The sequence below is a fragment of the Triturus cristatus genome, chromosome 10 (genome assembly GCF_964204655.1).
Source record: "Triturus cristatus chromosome 10, aTriCri1.1, whole genome shotgun sequence".
Classification (NCBI taxonomy): domain Eukaryota; kingdom Metazoa; phylum Chordata; class Amphibia; order Caudata; family Salamandridae; genus Triturus; species Triturus cristatus.
In genome coordinates, this window is record NC_140593.1 from 215,843,935 (window position 1) to 215,864,459 (window position 20,525).

The window sequence follows — 20,525 nt, forward strand, 5'->3', positions numbered from 1 at the left end:
GAGCTGGTAGTGAAGTCTTGGTGTCCCTGTGACTTCAGACAGGAGGCAAGCTCAGTTCAAGCCCTTGGAGATCTTCCTCAAGATGATAAAAGTACACAAAGTTCCTTTTCCCTTTACCTGGAAATGAGTAACCACTGCAGGGCAACCCGAGACAGCAACCAGCACTGGGGCAGTTTCCTCCTTCAGCTTCCTTGGTTCTCTCCGTTACAAAAGTCTGTCTTGATTCCCAGTAGTGATCTAAAGTTCTGGGCCCCAATATTCATACCAGTAAATCCTTTGTTCTCTGAAGGCAGAGAGTGTCTGTGCCCAGCCCAAACCAGTTCTGTTCTCCTGGGAGCAGCTTCCTCGCAGGAGGTGGAGACAGCATTGTTTGAGAGCAAACCTGGCCCAGGTAGCTGAATGGAAATCTCCCCCCCCCTACTCTCTATTCTATGAGGGCTCAGGTCAGTGAAAGGAAATCTCCGCTCCCTACTCTCTATTGAATTGAGGTCCTATTCAGCCCAGCCCTGACCCATCGGACTGCTGGAGCCAAAGCCCTCTCCAGCCCCCTGTCACTCACAAACCAGACATGAAATACACACGCCTAGCAGAGGCAGGCTTGATGGTTAGGCAAGAAAATACCTACTTTATAAAACTGGTATTTTCAAACACAGAATGTAAAAATCACCCACACTAAAAGATGTATTTTAACATTCTGAGTTCAGACATACTAAACTTTATTTTCCCATCTTGTTCCCTGGGTCAGTTATGATTATAAGATGTTATCATCAAACTGCCCATTCTGGCCTATGGGAACCGATAGCCTTGCAATAGTGAAAAACAAAATTGGCTGTAATTCACTATCAGGACATACCACACACACCAAGGCATGTCCTACCGTTTACCTACAATGCACCCTGCCCTTGGGCCTACCATAGGGGTGACTGATATATAGAAAAGGGAAGGTTTGGGGACTGGCAAGTGGGTGCACTTGCCAAGTCAACATAGAAGTCCCAGACTGCACACAGGCTCTGCAATGGCAATACGGAGCCACACTTTATAAGCTGCTTCTTTAGGTAGCTCAACCAGTGCTGCAAGCCCACTGGCAGCATTTGACTTACAGGCCCTGGGCACACATGGAGCACTGTACTAGAGTCTGACAAGTAAATCAAATAAGCCAATCATGGAGTCACTAATCCAATACATCAATAATAGGGAGCATGTGCACTTTGGCACTGAATAGCAGTGGCAAAATACCCAAAGCATCTAGACCAGCTAAAACATAGGAGGCAACAGTGAAAAAATGGAAGGGAGACCTACGCCAATGGTGCCAGGTCTAACAATTCTCAACCTACCACCTACTGTGATCTGATAAATTTGACACTCAGATTGGATCATAGACGGTCAGACAGAGGGTTGGACATAAGAAAAGCGGACAAAGCTTTTGTTAGGTATGCCAGGGGTTTCCACCAACCAGAATTCAGTGGGGAACAAGAGACTGAACCTATAGAATTACGTGCCATTCGTTCTTCTTTATCCCAAGAAGAAAAAGAGGCCCGTAGACAGAATGGGCAATGTATGTACTGCAGTAAAAAAGGTAATTTTGTCAAAGAATGCGCAGTAAAGTCCAAGGGGTCTTCCCCTTCCAGTAGAGTAAAAAAGGTAGCGGTTACCCATCTGAAAAAAGAGCCTGAACTGAAGATAGCTCTTTCAGGAGAGGACATAAGTACAGAAGACTTAAGGGTACCTACGGTATCACTCACCATCAACAAGGGCAACATATCCCACATAATGCTACACATGACATTGCAGGAGGAGGAAAGATATTTGCCCATATTGGTAATGATTGCCTCAGGAGCTACGGGTTATTTCATCGATAAAGAACTTGTTGTGAAATTGTGGTTATCACAACTTCCTGTGATTAAACCAGAAACAGTGCTAGCGGTGGACGGGAAACCATTAATTTCGGGTCCTACAGTGGAACAAACGTGTCTCTGACTCTGACAGGACAGGCAAAAGCTCAATGGCATACTGAGAAGATCGCATTAAACATTATCAATGCTCCTCAGTCTGGGGTAATATTAGGAATGCCATGGTTGTGGAACTATAACCCAACCATAATCTGGAAAGAGAAGAGGGTGAGTTTTATGGCTGTTTAATGTCACGCTCATTGCATTTGATCTGCTTCAACTCAAATAGCAGAGGTGGGAGGGATACTTAAGATAGCAACAGCAGCAGGAAAGGATATGGTATTACCCAAGTGATATGAGTCATATCAGGATGTGTTTAGTGAAGTCAAGGCTGAGGCTCTCCCCCCTCACAGAACTTATGACTATCAGATTGATCTTATCCCTGGAGTCACCCTTCCTTCTTGTAGAGTATACGCATTGTCAGAACCTGAAACACATCACATTAGGGAATACTTAGACCACTATACAGACATTGGGTTTATTCATCCCTCTCGAGCTCCAGCAGCCTCCCCTCTTTTCTTCATTTCCAAAGAGAATGGCTACCTTTGCACATGTCTTGATTACAGGAAACTGAACACCAACACAGTGAGGAATAAATATCCGCTCCCACTAATACCCATTCTTCTGGATCAGGTGAAGGGCGCCAATATCAATCCAAAGCTAGACTTAAGAGGAGAATTTCATTTGGTAAGAATGAGGGAGGGCGATGAATGGAAGACGGCATTTAAGACCAGATAAGGGCTTTTCGAGTATCGGGTGATGCCGTTTGGGCTCTGAAATGCCCCAGTGGTGTTTCAGGTTTTTTTTTACGATGTTCTCAAGGAATTTGTAGACCAATTTGTTGTGGTGTATATAGATGATATTTTAGTTTATTTACCAAAAGAAGAGGTTCATACTCCTCATGTATCACTGGTCCTGCAATGCTTGAGACACCATAGTTTATATTGCAAGATAAGCAAATGTGAGTTCTACGTAAGAGAAGTGGAATTCCTAGGTGTGATTCTAAGCCCCTCAGGGTGACGAAGGGCAGAAAGAAAGAATATTGCAATCCAAGAATGGCAGGCACCACAGTGTGCAAGAGATGTGTGGTGTTTGCTTGGTTTTGCCAACTACTATAGAAGGTTTATACAGCCTTTCTTTCGTGTAGTGGCTCCTATAATCCATTTGTTGAGAAAGAGGGTCACTTTTCTTTGCACTCCAGATGCTGAGGAAGCTTTTGAAAATCTGAAAAAAGCCTTTACCACAGCCCCGATATTGACCCATCTTCAACCGGATGAGCCATACATAGTGGAGGCAGATGCCTCCGATGTTGCAATAGGAGCAGTCTTGTCGCAAAGAGACACTACAATAGAACAGTTACACTCAGTGGCATACATGTCCAAAAAATTGAGTGATGCTGAACAGAATTACACGGTGGCAGAAAAAGAGATTTAGCCATAAAAAAGGCTTTTTCCGAATGGAGACAGTATCTGTAGTGGGGGGGCCTTGTCATTCAGTAACTGTATATACCAACCATAGGAACCTGCAATATATGAACGAAGTCAGGCAAATATCACAACGACAAATGCGTTGCAATTTTTGCAAATTTGATTTTATAGTTACATTTCGACCAGGGAGTGAAAAACCTAAAGCGGATGCTTTGTCAAGACAAGATTCAACATGTATGCTAAAAGAAAAACCTATTGAATCTTTAATGCCCCCTTCGAAGGTTCTATGTGTGGTTACGGTTGATAATTTCCTGAATACAGTTAGAACAGTTCTCCCAATCAATGGATGGAGTGGGCTAGTAAAGACCCTCAAAGAAGGATTAAACAAGAGTCACCTTTTAATAAAAATCAACTCTTCCTACCTACCAAGGCAAACCAGGAGAGAGTATTTGAGTGCTGTCAAACTTCATGTCTGGCTGGGCATCCAGGGGCGGCAAAACCCTAGAGTTGGTGCGTTGTCAATTTTGGTGGGAAAAGATGGCAAGTGACATAAAAACCTAGGTTCAGGAATGTCATGTGGGTGCCACAGCTAAAGCCGATCATACAAAAGCCAGGGGGCTCCTGCAACCTCTGCCCACACCCAAACAGCCATGGAAGAATATTAGTCCGGATTTTATCACAGGGTTAGCAAGAGATCAAAGACATTCTGCCATCCTAGTGGTTATAGAGAGCTGAACAAAGATGGACCATGTTATTCCTTGTAAGACCTAGCCCTCAGCAGGAGAATTGGCAAACATGATGCTGGAGCACATGGTTGAGATACATGAGATGCCAGGTCCAACAGTTTGCGAGGAGGAACATGTATGTTGTAATGTAACTATTCTTTAGCACTGTGATGATGTACTCTGATGTCAATGTACTCTAGAATGTATGGTTGCCTAGGAATGAGCGGCATTCTTGCTGGAGCTGTTGGCAGAGCTGGACCCTTTGCTCTGTCCTTCATGTAGCCAAATAAACATCTAACCAAGTTGCTAATCTGTGCCTCAGCTTGGTTACTACAATGTACAATATCCAAAGACTAGCATCTGCTTCATATGATTGGAGGAAACCACCAAGGCCAGAAGTTTGACTGTTGTGGAGTGGATTTAAGTGGGTAAAAACCTTTTCATCACAGGGCGTTTTTTAAATATTTGTCCAGCTCATGTCTTGTGAGCGCAAGATCTGAGGCTCCAATAGAACTGTAACAGCAAGGCATCTTATCTTGTAGAGCACTGCCTAGCCACTTCCTGCTTTTCCCCACTGATAGCGTTTAATAGCCAGAAAACAACCAGGAAATGTTCAAATTCCTAAAGTCTAATGAAAGAGGAAGAAAAAGTGGCAAAAGTAACGAGTTAGCTTTCTTCACTATTAGGATTTGTCAGTAGTATTCTGCAAATTGTAAGAGTTCATTTTTGATGGCATCTACTAAATAACTGAAGGTACCCTCAGGAGATTAAGCTTGAACTACTTGTATTGGGGTAGTGCATTGTTACACTTAGAGGCTTCTGTTTCCACAAAAACTTGCCGGAAGATCCAAGCTCAACCACATGGAAATTATAATGGAGACAGCTTATCAGTGGTGCAACTTGAACACTCTCAAAGTTCCCGAGCTTTATAAAGGATAATACAAATGCAAACAACCCAATTCTCATTTAACTACCTTGCATCAAGCCAGAACTGGTGGAAAATACTGGCTCCCAGCTTGGGTCATTTTTCTCAATTGGTCTTGCATCAAATTGCCCTCAAATAACATGCTTCTGACGGAAGCCATATTCCTGGGTACAGGATAAAGCTGCTGGACAAATTCTTTCACCAGAAAACTTCAGTACTGAAAGAAAAGCTTGAACAGCTCATTCCTCCACATCAGGCTATATCTGTTTTGCTTGGACTTTAGATCCCTGTAATGGCACCTAGAAGCAATTTTGGAGGTCATTTAGTGCTTGACGCCTGACCTACCTACAGTAGCGATCCCTACCAGGCACGTGGGGATTTCTTAATAATGTAGGTGGTCCTCTGCAGGTATGACAAAGGCAAGCACCTCCACTGACATGCAGACTGGAGGGGCCCTCATCAGTCTTTAAATTATCCTCTTTGTATTTCTTTCAGGAGCTTGTTCTATTATATTGGCATTAAGAAGCTTAGGTTTTTTTTTATACTTCCTTATCTTAAAATGTTTCCGCATCTCGACCTATTTGACAATTTTTAGAACATTATGCCTAATGCATGCCTGCTATTTAAATTACCTTTGTTGTACACCTTAAGCATATTGTTTCTTTAACTTTATTTGTGTTAGCTTAGTACATAACAAATTGTTACCTTTTACACCTTTTAGTTGCTGCCTGCCTTACTGCTCACGTCAGGTTCCAATAGATATCTAAAAGTATACAAAAGTTAAACAAATTTACCCTGTGTGTCTCTTTATTTAGGTATTATTTTGGGAGTAGAAGGCTGTAACATATCCCAGACGGCAATTTGGATTCCGTCAAAAATATCAGTGTTATAATTTTTTCTTCCCTATGTATGTATGTATGCATTTGGCATTTCTTTAGTGCAAACCTAACCAAAAGGCAGCAGAGTGCTGTACTATGTCGAAGGCAATCATGAAGACAATGAGTACTAGGAGAGGTATCTGGTTTGTGGACAGTTAATGTGTTGTGACATGGTGTCATTCAAATAGGTGGGTCTTCAAATCTTTCTAATATAGGAGCAGCATTGAGGCAGTCCTGGCGGACATGGGATATTGTTCCTGAGTCTGGTTACATAGATGGGAAATGCCTGCTGCCTTGCTTTTTTCTTTTTTGTGCATAGAAATCAGAAAAATTTATCAAAGGTTGTTGAGCACAAGATCAGTTTGCAGAAATCAATAAATGTTTTGGTTCCGTCCCCCTCTCTTAGCCAGGATATATGGACTCCTGCAAAGCTAGAATGGTTGACCGTAACAGCACTCTTGTACCAAAGATAGGAATGTAAACAAAATGCAGCTCTCCTTTCTCACTACATATTCCGAGCATAGCCAAGAAATATTTAAGATCTTGAAGAGGCATTGGGCTTTACTGGAAGGAGTATCAGGTGTGAGCGCTTTAGTTTCTGATAAGCCTTCTATCACCTATACACATAGTCAAACCATCAGAGAGATTGTCTGTCATAGCTACACAGTGCCTCGGCTGACCACAATACACTGTCATAGCTACACAGTACCTCGGCTGACTACAATACAGTCTGGTTAAAACAGCCCTCAGGTTTCTTTGTATGTGGCAATTGTAAAATGTGCCATTTGGCTATGAATAGAACAAGAGAGTTTAGCTTTAACACAATAGTGAACTATACTATCAAGCACTTTATGCCAGACATGCTAGGTTGTTATGTGATTAAATATGTCTGAGACCAAATTTATGTGGGAAACACAGCACATCAGCTATAGTCCAGAATACAGGAACACCGTAGAGCTTGTTTGAACCTTGATGCCACCTACCCGCTGGTTAAGCATGTGTGTTTTAAGGACGCTAGTAAAGCTAATTTTAAATTACATTGCATAAACCTGGTACTACCAGGTTCCAGGGGAGGTGATAGGATGCTGGCCTGCCCCAGTTAGAAGCTAAATTAGCAGGCTAACAGATGTGTAACAGGGACCTAATTCAGATAGTGAGTTGCATCATTTTTTTTAAATGACTTAAAATTGGCACAATAAGGCCAGCACTCTCTGAATCTTTTTTTGCTATCTGTCCTCTGTCTCATCCTGTTGAAGACTATCTTTTTCTTGCTGTTTCTCCTTCATGATTGCATACACGCTTAAAAAGTGTTCAGTTATTTTGAAACCGTATTGTACTGCTCCAGTCACACTGGAGTTTATTTGGTATATTATCTATTTCTTGGGTTCTTGCTACACATAGTTTCTATGCCGTTTTGGAATTGTGTTTCCTCTCTTTTGAATTTTGTAGTCTGCTGATGCTTGGACTGTTTTTAGAAAGATGTGGAAAGCATTCACGTTTTCACCTATTTCCTGTCTTTATGCATCTTTGTCTGTTTGTTTGGTACTTTACAATCTTATACATGGATGGTTGCTGCTTTGCTTACGTTTGACCTTTCTAGTTCTGGAGGATTTGTAATGGAATATTTCTATAATGAGATTTATGGAAAGATATTGTGCAGCAATATATGGGTGACTATTGCTCGTAGTCTGTCCAGAGGATTTTGTTTTTATTGTAATGTGTGTTAAGGATTCCTTCTTTTTCTTTTTTTCTTTCTTTTAATCGATTCTTTTTTTTCATTTTTACTAGGCTTTTCCTCTGGCATATTCTGATCGATTTCAAGCTTTTGCTAAGTATATATAATCATTATTTATGAAGTAACACAATGTGGCTTTAGGATTATAAATAGGTGCCCGCCTTTTTTTGATATAGTGAATTTGAGCTTTCAGATTAGGTACAGTACATGGGGGTACAAAGAGTTAGCTGTCATTTGCTTAAATTGAAACAGATTGTATTTATTCTTTTCATACACTTTCCTATAATTTGTTTATATGTAGGATAAGCACCCTCAAATTTCCTGAAATATTGACTGTCTTGAATTGTTGTTGTATCATTTAAGGATAAATTGAGGATGTGACCTTTATACATGTATTTGACAAAAGCTGCTTATATTATCTCTATACCACACATGTACTTTTTATGATTCTCTTTTGTCTACTTGCTTCACACTAAAAAGATTTTGATCAAAATTCTGGTACAGGCCAGTCGTTATATTAACTTTTGGAGTCTGCCAAAATACTGATGTGGTACTTTCTCCATTTAAGTTTTCTGGTGTTCTGTTGGTATGTGAAGTGATGTGGTTCAGATTTGGGTGAAACATTTTGGTTGCACTTTTGGATGTCCGTGTATGAAGATGAATAAAAAACCTGTACAAAAGAAATTAATTTTAACAACTTTTTGAATTTGAATGATTGGTTTCAATGCTTTATGTATTGCCTCAACAATATAATATAAAAATCTCTTAAAAAGCTCACAGCATACTAACCGTTCCCATTCACTGCCAAACCTCACCTGCTACTTAATCCATTTGTTACCTTTGCACTTTCACCCAATAACCAAGAACTCTACTTCGATTGTTAAGTATGTTCCCATTTGCAACAGTGAAAAATAGATTCATTTTCCTCAGCTGAAAAAATTATTTTGGTAGAAAACTGCAGAACTTTATGCTCTCTAGTGGGCACAGCTTTTAAAGACAAACATGACTGTTGTCTGTGTTGGCTTCTCGTGAAACTTCTAACTTGGCTGAAATTTATACAAAATGTAGATACAATTATATCAATTTGCTTAAAAGCCGCAGTCCTTTAACAACTATACTCATTAAAGGCCAGGATAAAATTTAAAACCCTAGAAGTGTGCAGCAGCACTAACTACTTGCATCCGAAGCAAAATCACTCCCTGACTACCTCTGAGAACTCACCCCATTGAAAATCACTTCCCCCGCTTTCCAAACGCCCGTTCTAATATTTGGTAATACTATAAGCGTCACAAATAAACAAAGTTGGTTAAAGGTCCAATGCAATATTAGACATCGAATTCTAGAATAATAATGCATTGAGGGAACCCATTAATGTCTCTATTTGTAAACAGTATGATAATAGTTTATAAGTAGGACATGATGCAGTGCTAGACCATTATTATGTAGATGGTTTATTCAGCTGTCAACCCAAGAAGGGAACTCAAACTCTTGTTCGGATTCAAAATGCGTCAACAGCTAAATAAACGAGAGAGTGTCAGCAAAAATGATCTTTTGGACACAGGGCCACGCTTATTGGAACAATTCACAACTTTCTGGTATCAGTATTTTGCCTTTGGTGACATTACAATGATTCAATCTCCTGGTCTTTGTCCATTAAATTGGGGCCCTTACTTATGCTAGAAAACAGGCGCCTTATGGTGTTCAAATAAAGAACTGTTTATGTATGAAAATGTATATCAATTCAGTGTTAAAAAAACTGTTATGCATTGTTTCATGTTATGTGAATTGTCAAAAAGTACTTTTGGAAGTGATGATTGTTGTCTGTTTGTTCCTGTGTCTATGACAGATATAACAATATTGGTTTTAATGAATAATGATGCAAATAAATGGTGATCACACTAATTGTGTTTTGTGACCATGAATGTAAAGTACTATTGTTGTGAAGTAACGTCAGTACTGTCTGTTAACTTTCTAAAAGTGGCATTTGCTAAACTGGAATTTAAAATACAACTTCTCCATAAGTTGTGATTTCAGATTGTGAGTTCAGTGACACTAAACTTGAAAAGTCTCTCTCTTCACAATTAGGAGTTACAATTAAAAGTTGTAATAAAATAATTCCAATGTTATCTTATTGAAGAATTAGGCCTTGTAGTGGTGAAAAACAAAATTGAGAGTTTTTCACTACCAAGACATGTAAAGTTTAAAAGTACATGTCCTGTCTTTTAAATACACTACATCCTGCCCGTGGGTTATACAGGTCCTACCTTAGGGGCGACTTGTAAGTACAAAAAGGGAAGGTTTATGCCTAGCAAGAGGGTTTACATGCCAGGGCGACAAGGCAGTGTGATTAAGGGCTACTTATGATGTGGCATAATCAGTGCTGCAGGCCCACTAGTAGAATTTATCTTGCAGGCCCTGGGTACATGAAGTGCACTTTTTACTAGGGACTTATGTGTAAATTAAATATGTCAGTTGGGGATGAACCAATATTACCATGTTTAGGGGAGAGAGCACAAGCAGTTGGGGACTGGTTAGCAGTGGCATAGTGTGCAGAGTCCTAAAGCCAGCAAAATCTAGGTCAGAAAAATGGAAGAAGGCAGGCAAAAGGTTGGGGAAGACCACCCCAAGGTGTCAGGTCTAACAAGCCTGATGACCAAATTACCATTCAGGTTGTAGAAAAGGGACAGATGTCCAACAAATCTCTAGTGAACTAACCCAGAGAAGGTTTATATTTGAAACAGAACAGGAATACTGAAGAGAAGAGCTTTATTTACAGGTCGACACCATCACAAATTTCAATCCCCTGAATGCCAACTGTTTAGAATCTTCAGTCTGACAGTTGGAATAGGAATGTTCCAAGGGAAGGAAAGGGAAAGGGAAAGGGGGGAGGAAAAACCAAGGAATGAGTAATTATAGCAAAGACAATAATGCCTAACGCAGACACAAGATTTTTGGTGGGGTCTGTTTATTTTTCCCCCAATGAAGCACATGCAAGAAATATAAAACTTTATTTTATGAGACTTTTTTCAATGTCATAGAAAGCATATGCAAACTATTTGAAGAATTCAAAATAAATTAAGTTATTCTAAAGGATCAACGCATATACATTATGAATACAGGCCAAATGATACATGAATACATTAGATGAATCCCCTTTTTGTCAGGACCTGGTAAACAGTTTTCAGTACTGAGTAGTCCACATTATTAATGGCTACCTGAAAGTCAAGCGCAGACCTCCCGGGGCTGCCTACTTGGACGGTTTATATTTCTTAGAAGCCACAACCTTTTCAGTCTTTAACCTTCACAGAAAGACAAGTTCCCCAGGAGTCAGCATGTTCATCTCCCTAAGAGTGTTAACAACAATGCTCTTATGTATAGCCATTGTGGGAACAATGTCAACCTTACTTGTGATGCAATATGATAGAAAGTTCAGCACTACAGTGGCATTAAACACAGCCCAAAACACAAAATACTAGTATGTGAATGTGAAAACTAAAAGCATACTATTAGATTGTCATGCAATAATGATCACAAAGCTAAGAAATACACAACATTCACAAACCTATGGGGCTCTTAGGCAGTTAAAGAATTATTGGAATGTGCTCTATAAATTGGGCAGCTCTACAAACCATACGAAATACGCGACACTCCAGTTGCCTTACTAACCTTTGACTGAACATCCGAGAAACTCTTTTCTTCAGGGGTTTCCCAGTTCGGCACATGACTTGGCCGAGTAAATATTCACTTGCTTCCAAACTATGGCCTTTTAGGAAGTCCTATGTTTTCAGATTTTGGCCCTCATTAATAGTTTACTGGGCATCTGCCAAAAGTGTCAGATGTTTTGTCCGCCCTATGTAGAGGGCACTATACACTCATAATAAGGCAGACAGAACACCAACCACTTTTTGGAAGATGCCCTCCATCCATTACATTCTAAATAAGGCCCTTTCTCTGAATTGGTTTGCTTGAAACGAATAGGATTCCTGAAGATTTGAAGAGAGTTTTCAGGAGTTACAATGTAAGGAAAATAAACAACTGCAATTTTTGAAAAATGTATGTTGTAGTTGGATAAACTACACCTCTTTAATATTCTTGGTAACAGCATATATATTAATGTTTTTGCCAATTTGAATGTGTGCATGCTTTGAATTACCTTATTTATAGAAGCAGTCAGTCTCAAACTGTGTTTCTCTGAAATGTAGTAGAAAAACTGAAAATTGCAATTTACTCCAGAACTGCAGCACGAGGAGCTACTCAGGAAACCACTTTTGTTCAATGTAGCATTGTCTGCACCGATCCACATGTAATGACCTAAAATAAATCCAATAAAGTCAAGTAAAATGTGGTTACTTGTTGTCTGTTCACTTTATGGGAGCGAGTATTGAAACGCAGAGGATAACTCAGATAGTTCAACTTGCATTCCTACGTAAACATGTATGCAAACAATTTCTTGAGTTTTTCAATAATTTAGATGGTATTATGTATAATTTGTTATGCATTTCACTTCATTTGTACATCAATTCAGTGCATCTCATACAATCTAAAGTGCGTCATAAATCTGTTTGGTCGGAAAACCCAAGTATTGCTCTAAAAACTCCTTCCAGAAAAGCTCCTGGGGCCCTAATTATGAGAAAATAACGCAGCGCGGAGCCACAAGTCATTTTGCTGCACGGCTCTGCATTAGTTTCGAACCACAGGGATGCAACATATTTACAACATGTCACATATCTGTGCTTCTCCCTGCACCAGCGCACAAACTGCTGCAATGCGCCGGCGCAGACACCCTTGCACCATGGAAGGAAGCACCTTACTGCACAAAAACAGTCAATTGAGGTGATTTCCTCTTCCAATGCGTGCTGTAGAATACAGCATGCATTCAAAGAAGGAAAAAAGTGGAGAAATTAAAACATTCTCCTCGTTGCGCCTAATTACGTCACCCCTGTAGGGGCGTAGCATTCTGACGCATTTCCAGGTATACGATTGCTCATAAATCTGGAAATGCATCAGTGGACATGGGTGTTGCGTGAGAACACCCACAGCAACACCCATATCACACCCCTAACATGCAAAGTGTTGCATGTAAAGTGGCGATATTTACAAGCACACGTAAAACCACGCCGGGGGACTTTACGTGTGCTTGTAAATAACACACAGCAGATTGAGCCATGCAACGTGATACACCGGCGGCTCAAGGGTTTGTAAATAAGCCCCTAGATATCTACTTCAGCATAAATCTTTTGCTCCCAGTATATTAAAGTAGTGAAGATAACTGTAGTTTCTGTACACAATTAACAAAAAAAAAAAAGCATAAATTCAGGTTTTTTTTTCCCGATCATGATTTAATCACATTTGTAAAGCAACTGGAAATGTGAACATAAAATGTGGCTACAATGTGTCAATCACAGCTTTTCTTACTGGAGTAGAACATATTTGCTATCTGGAGAGCATCTTTTATTTTCTAAGAAACGCACAACAAATATGCTTTCACACATCTTTCACTCACTTGGGTACCCCAGACTGGAAGAATGTAAATGAATTATACCACACACGGAGCTCGGTATTGCATGTCTTTATTTTTAAGAGTGGAACTGGTTACTGACGCCAACTGCATCATGAATTTTATTAACCACACTTAATCACTTACAACACTAGACTATGGAGTTCATTAGGGACATTAGGGTTCCCGCCCTGTGTAGTATACAAGACACTACAGATTGTAGGTACATCTAATCTCGCCAGTTCAGCCGGGTCTTGGGTGGGCGCCCTACACTGCTTCTGTACAGTTTGAAAGGCTTCATCAGGTTGTTCTTGGTGGTGATCCCTTGTATATGGCAACTAGGTCTCGTATGGTTCCATAGGGTTGCAGAAGAGGGTGTAATTGCAGTTGCAGATCTCCTCATTTAGGAAAGTTGATAATTCTTTTTTTTAATTTACATTTTTGTCACTACTTGGTATTTCTATACCGACTCCCAGAAAGTCATTTTTGAGTTTTCACCAGTGGCTGCTGGAATGGAACGGGGCCGTAGGGGTGGTAGGGGAGGGCATGATGGGGGAATCATATATTTAAAAAAAACCACTTACCTCCTCACCGCCATTGTCTCTCATTGCTTTGCTTCCTGATGAGTCCCAGAAGCAGGAAGGGCACTGGCTCCCCTGAGCTATTCATAGTGCTGCAATGTAGCACTGTGATTGGTCTGATTAACATGGTTTGGCGCTCAGATGGGGACTGGAAGCCTGTACATGTTCTCCACCCAGGCTGTGTATTACAGCTTGGTGGAGAACATGCTAAGTCTGCATGACTGTTTGGCAGTCCCAAGATGGCCGGCCAAACCATCATGCGCACTTAAGTGCATTAATCACTCCTACCCATGTATCACCAGCCCCACCTCGCCCTAACTCAGTCCCATAGCTACAAAAAATTAAATGATAATAATGATGTTATTAGCATTTCATTTTTCCTTTTTACTGCTCTGAGAGCAGTGGGGCGAAGCTCCTCCGCCTTAGCGGAGAAGCCGCCCCTGGTTCTCTCCTTTAAAGAGAGCCACAGAAACTGCTCTAGCCCTCGCCCTTTGTGTTGACCTCTATTTAACTTTTTGTAAATGCAAATTTAGGGGTCTTTATTGCTGCTCAGTGAGTTATTGTGTTTTGGCTATTTAACCTGTCTGCAACATTTTATTGGTAGTCAGCACAAACGATCCCTTCTTAAAAGGCCAATGAATTATCATATTTATGGTGGTTTAGGCCAAGTAGCTTATGGCGTCTTATATTTCTTTAATAACTTTCAAATAACTACTGTGTACACAGATAAGATAGTTTATTTATTCCATTTTGTTATTTGCTAAGGCGCATATGTTTGTTTTGCTGATAAAATAGAAAAACAAAAAATAACTAAAAATATATGAGCCACACAGGAGAAAGATGGAAACGAGCTTACTGGTGTCAGCAGGCGCCACTCTCCCTTCACTTGCGTCCGCATAGAAAAACATTTCTCTGGCAGGCCTTTAAAGGACCAAGCTAAAGAAATGTGAACTATCCCATTCCCAGCCTTTATTTAGAGATGGGTTTGCAGGCATGAACTACAGCGTCCGTGCTCGGGGATGCACTTTGTTACTCATTGAAGGCATGGGTCACATGTATCATGTTCGCCCTGAGCCTTCCCCTGCTGGAGCTCTGCCGGTTCAGGAATCCTGCAGGAGGGGTAGGACAGGGGGAGCACCCATGTGGAAGCATTTTTGGAACTGAGGAATGCAATAACTTTTGGCCAACAAAAAAGAGCAAATTTAGACTAGGGGCAAATCATGGTGCCTACTTCATTTTCACACGAGCAGCACTTTTGTAGTAGATGAGCACATTGCTGTTGGCTTCTGAATTGTTGATTGGCATAGAAACTATTGTGAATCTTACACAGTATATTTTAATAGTTTTATTTTAAAGATCCTCCACAGGAACAAGAAAATTCCACAACATGACTCCTGGAATCCTCTCCTTGTTGGTCCATGCATGCTCTAGATACGTTGAGTTTCCATAACACTGCGTTTATTACAATAGAGGGTGATGTTTTATGCTTTCGGACAGCAGGCATCATCAAGCGGTTTACATTACTGCAGCGTCAACAGCCAACAATCCTATAAATGGGATGTGCGGTGGGAACTTCCTCTCCGGCATTTGTGGGGTGAGGGCTAAAGTCTTGGGTGCACCTTCCACCTCCAAGGCGGAGAGGAATGGTTTGTACATAAGTGAAAATGCGCTGCTGCTGCTCTTTGTGGGAGGCATGTGTGAAGCAGCACACATGAAAGTTAAAAAAATTGCATTGTAGGATTGTTTATGTGCAGGAAGGGACACCTTCCTGCACATAAAAAATCCTCCCCCGCAAGCAGAAACCCTTGCACTCTGGTGCAAACGTGCCTGTGTTGGCGCTAAGTTGTTAAACTTAGAGCCATCGCAGGGTAAAACGCAAGGCTGCACCACATTCTTGTAAATATGGTGCAACCTTGTGTTTCTGAAGTGGCGGAGCGTGTCGTTAAGCCCAGGAGGCTAACGACACGCTCCGCCACTTCATTGTACATATCCCCCTTTGATCCTTTCAGATGAGCAAAAGGATGATTACGACAATTGTGTCCGATCTGTAACTTTGCATCCGTAAAACATGGTTTACAATTAAAGCTCAGTCTACAGTATTAGTGAACTATTGTGTCGCTCTCTTTTTTTAATTGATTCTGCCTATAAGATGTTCGAAAACCTTGATCACACTTTAGAAATATAGGACTAGTTAGTGCTGCACAGTGGTTGAAGAATTGTACTTGTATTTTTCATTTACATGTATAAATGCCTCTGCTATAAATATTTCAACAAAAAAAACTATTATATTCTACTGTGTTTTCTTGACCTTTCACGTTTCGCATAGGAAAGCTGCTTGGCGCCTGTCTACGGTTTATATAAATTTGACAACTTTTCATTGGGTAGTCAATGGAAGCAGTGAATACTGAAAAGGTCAATGAATTCGAGGTAGGGTACGGTGGTATAGGTCACATAATTTAAAGTAGCAAATGCAATTCTATTAATGTTCACATAGGTACATTGTACACAGAAAAACGCATTACACAAAACCAATTTGCTTCATTGTAGACCAATTTTATTGCATCAATAAAGTTAAGATCTTTTCTAGTTTCACTGGGTAGGAAGACAATTGCTTTAATATAATTGTTATAATATACTGCCCAATGAAGTGCCACTAAAGTGGACAACCCCATATAGAACAGACTGCAGAAAATGTTTAGCACCCAGAGCTTCAGGGCCGCAATAGAATACACAAAAGCGAAATGTATTGGGGCAGATTTACAAGCCCCTTGCGCCACTGTTGCGTCACTTTTAACATGGGAAAAGTGATGCAAAGTGGCGCAAGAAGCTTGTAAATAAGCCCCATTGGTTTTATGCTGACGTGCAAATCAGCAGAAAATGTGTGATTTGAGACGTTAATGCATAAGAAATCTAAAATAAAAAATGCTTAATTCCCATACAACCTAGAAAAAGTAAGAGTAATTTTGTAATCTCTGTGATGACTTGCACTCACTACGGTCACCCACACTGTTTATTTCGTCCGTCTTTGATGGGAATTCGTGTCATTTCTATGTCTAGCCTGACACCTTTAAGTGCCTTCCAAGCTATTGCAATTAGGCAAATTAAAAGCACTTGTGATATTAATATTAATTCATTTACAGAGTTGCTTTCGGCCTCACCTCTTCAGATATTGATTAGTTGAAGTGCCATTCGCATTTTGGATCAGCCCACAGAACAACTTATGTAGAATGTTACTAGTTATATTCCATGAGTGTACGGCCACAGAACATCTGTTGCCAAACCCCTTTCAGAGGGCTTTACCGGGCCCAGCCGTGGTGGTTGAGGTCTTTTACTCGTGATGTCCTGGGGAGCGGCCTATTATGGAGTCTGAGCACCTGGGCCAGGTACCCCTACAGCATTTGACTTGGTGGTAGTGCAGGTCAAGCATTACAAAGCTTCTCTAGGAAGGAGGTAGGTGTAAGGTGGGCAGTAATTCAAAACTCAAAACACATCAGGCAATCCCAATAAATGATTGTCCTGCCAAATACTTGCTTTCATATAAAAAGAAGTATTTATCTACTACACAAAGTACAATACATCCCGCTGCTAATGACATGCACAGCCTTCTTGAGGTAAGTCCACTAGCATTACCCAGGTCATCTTTCAAGACCCACCCACTTCCCCGCTTATGGCGGGTGGTTATTTCCCATTCAAGTGAGGCGACATCTAAGCTAGGCCCACTAAGACATTCAAGTCTCAGAAGTTCTACAGGAAGTCTGTTGAAAAGATTCTCAAGTACCCACGCTGGAGCACGTCAATCAGAGCAAATTCCTAAGTGCCTGCCAACCCAATTCAAAGTCCCCGGGTGCACCTTGCCAACCTGTGTTCAGAAGCTGGGAAGATTCAGTTGTGACAGTTGCCATCATTGGTGGTCCTCTGATATGGTAAGACGTTTGTGGGATCCAGGTGCAGGTCTCCAATGCTCCCAGGCGAGGAAGTTGAAGTAGTTGCTCTCACTCTTCACAGGTTATGGCCTGCGGTGTCTTCTAGGCTGCACGTGGATTCAGGGTGACAGCCTTCTTCCTCCGTCACTGTTCCTGTGTCATAGCAGTATGTACAGGGTGATGGTCCCCTCTCTTCACTGCGGCCTCCACCTGCAATACGGGGGTCACGGGTAGCACAAATACTAATACAGACCACTTTGAGTCACAGTGTTGTGTTGGATGATGGCCCTCCTTCTCTCACAATGCAGCACCATGCGTTGCAACCATTACTTTTTTCCTCATGGCCACCACCTGGCAAGGGGCTCACAGACTTAGACACATGAGCCAGCAATCCAATTGGTGCATTGATCCTGACATACCAGAATCTCCCACCCTGCTCCCACAATCCATGCAACGGGATCCCTACTGGACCTTGCTCCCTGCAAGCGATCTACACCTCACTGGATCCACTGGTCTTGGGTCCGACAAAAGCCGGCATTGCAGGCTCCAAACATGAGTACTTCACTCTCCTTGGTAACGTCCTTTCAGTCAGCATGGGAGACTGGCAGAAATACTGCTGAGCTCCCCACAGTGATGTATTTATTTATTTATTTATTTATAACATTTATTGAGCGCGAGCGAATACCCGTAGGCGTCTCGGCGCTAGACTATACAGCTATCTTTCCCCAAGATATGGATAACTTCGGAAGATCATGGGCAGTGTCACTGGTTAAACAGCCAGGTTTTTAGTTTCTTCCGAAACTGCAAAAGTGAGGGGCTGGTTCTGATATGTTGTGGCAAAGTATTCCATATCTTAGGAGCCGCAGCTGAAAATCGGCGGTCACCCCAGGAGACTGTTTTGGAACGTGGAACCACTAATTGGTTGAGAGTTATGGATCGAAGCTATCTGACCGGTTTATAGGGTATAAGCTGGTCCTTGAGGGGGCGTGGTCCTTGATCGTGAAGTGCCTTGTAGACTATGCAGAGTGATTTAAACTTGATCCTGTTTTGGATCGTCAACCAGTGGTATGTCCTTATAGTATCAGAAATGGGTGCAAACTTGGGTGTTCTAGACAGCAGACGTGCTGCTGCATTCTGTATTGTCTGCAGTTTGCTTGGGCATTTAGAAAAAGTGCATTGCAGTAGTCTAAGGATGAAAGTACTAAGGAACTGACCAGTGTTTTGGCAGCAGCATCCGGTAGAAAAGGGATGATTTTCCTTATAATTCTAAGTTTATGATGGGCTGTGGCTGCTCCTTTATTCGCGTGTGCCATGAAGTTGAGATGATCATCAAAAGTTACTCCCAAATTCCTGACCTTAGGGGTCGGGCTAGGAGGGGTACCGAAGGCTGGTGGCCACCAGGATACAGACCAAATCGGGGAGAGGGGTCCAAAGATGACCACCTCCGTTTTATGGGAGTTGAGCTTCAGGCAGTTACCTGCCATCCACTCTCCAATCGCCATCATTCCATTTTGGAAGCGCTCTGCCACCTCCAGCCCATCACCTTGAATGGCCAACACCAGTTGCGTGTCATCAGCATATGAGGTTAGGCTCATCCCGTATGCTTTGATTACACAAGCAAGGTCCGACACATAGATGTTAAATAGTGTCGGACTAAGGGATGAGCCTTGAGGAACCCCACACGGAAGTGACAGCTTGGCCGATTGGTATGGCCCCAGTGTTACCACCTGCGGGATCACTGACATAATATCGACTACAAAAATATAGACTTACAAAAATATCGATGCCAAAATATAGAATACCAAAATATCGACTCCCTATCTCCAAACAGGAAAGTACAAAAATATAGAATCCAAAATATCGTTGTAAATAATATAGTTAGTCAAAATATCGAATTTTTTAAATGTTTTAAAAGTAATGTAAAATTAATGAAATAATACATATAATTAACTGACACATACTTAAAAATACTAAAATAACATTAATATTAATAAATAATTAATGTAAGTAAAAAAAATAATTAATACATATATTAACGTAATATTTATTAAAAATATTCAATATTTTCTGCGTAGGATAGCGGGCGGGTAAAATGTACTATTACCACTCCAGTAAGTGCAATAGTAGGGAAAGCGTTGGATAGCGGGAGGGTAAAAATTACTATTCCCACTCCAGAGAATGCAACAGTACGGAAAGCGTTGGATAGCGGGAGCGAAAAAATTACTATTCCCACTCCAGAGAGTGCAATAATAGGGAAAGTATTGGATAGCGTAGGGGTAAAAATTACTATTCCCACTCCAGAGAATGCAACAGTAGGGAAAGTGTTGGATAGCGGGAGAGTAAAATTTACTATTCCCACTCCAGTGAGTGCAACAGTAGGGAAAGCGTTGGATAGTGTAGGGGTAAAAATTACTATTCCCACTCCAGAGAGTGCAATAATAGGGAAATCATTGGATAGCGTAGGGGTAAAAATTACTATTCCCACTCCAGAGAGTGCAACAGTAGGGAAAGCGTTGGATAGCGGGAGTGTCAAATTTACTATTCCCACTCCAGTGAGTGCAACAGTAGGGAAAGCGTTGGATAGCGTAGGGGTAAAAATTACTATTCCCACTCCAGAGAGTGCAACAGTAGGGAAAGCATTGGATAGCGTAGGGATAAAAATTACTATTCCCACTCCAGAGAGTGTAACAGTAGGGAAAGCGTTGGATAGCGGGAGTGTCAAATTTACTATTCCCACTCCAGTGAGTGCAACAGTAGGGAAAGCGTTGGATAGCGGTAGGGTAAAAATTACTATTCCCACTCCAGAGAATGCAACAGTAGGGAAAGCATTGGATAGCGGGAGGGTAAAAATTACTATTCTCACTCCAGAGAATGCAACAGTACGG

The 20,525-nt window shown here is 41.2% G+C and overlaps 1 protein-coding gene across 4 annotated transcripts in view; it reads right to left on the reverse strand.

Annotated features, from left to right (window-relative positions):
• The window catches only part of MALRD1 (MAM and LDL receptor class A domain containing 1), a 2,533,556-nt gene that overhangs the window by 2,106,660 nt on the left and 406,371 nt on the right, over positions 1-20,525 (reverse strand). For all 4 annotated transcript variants that reach the window (XM_085630825.1, XM_085630827.1, XM_085630826.1 and 1 more), the window contains exon 7: positions 11,793-11,950. In XM_085630825.1, the coding sequence (XP_085486951.1) occupies positions 11,793-11,950 (158 nt within the window). The remainder of the gene's footprint in view (positions 1-11,792; positions 11,951-20,525) is intronic.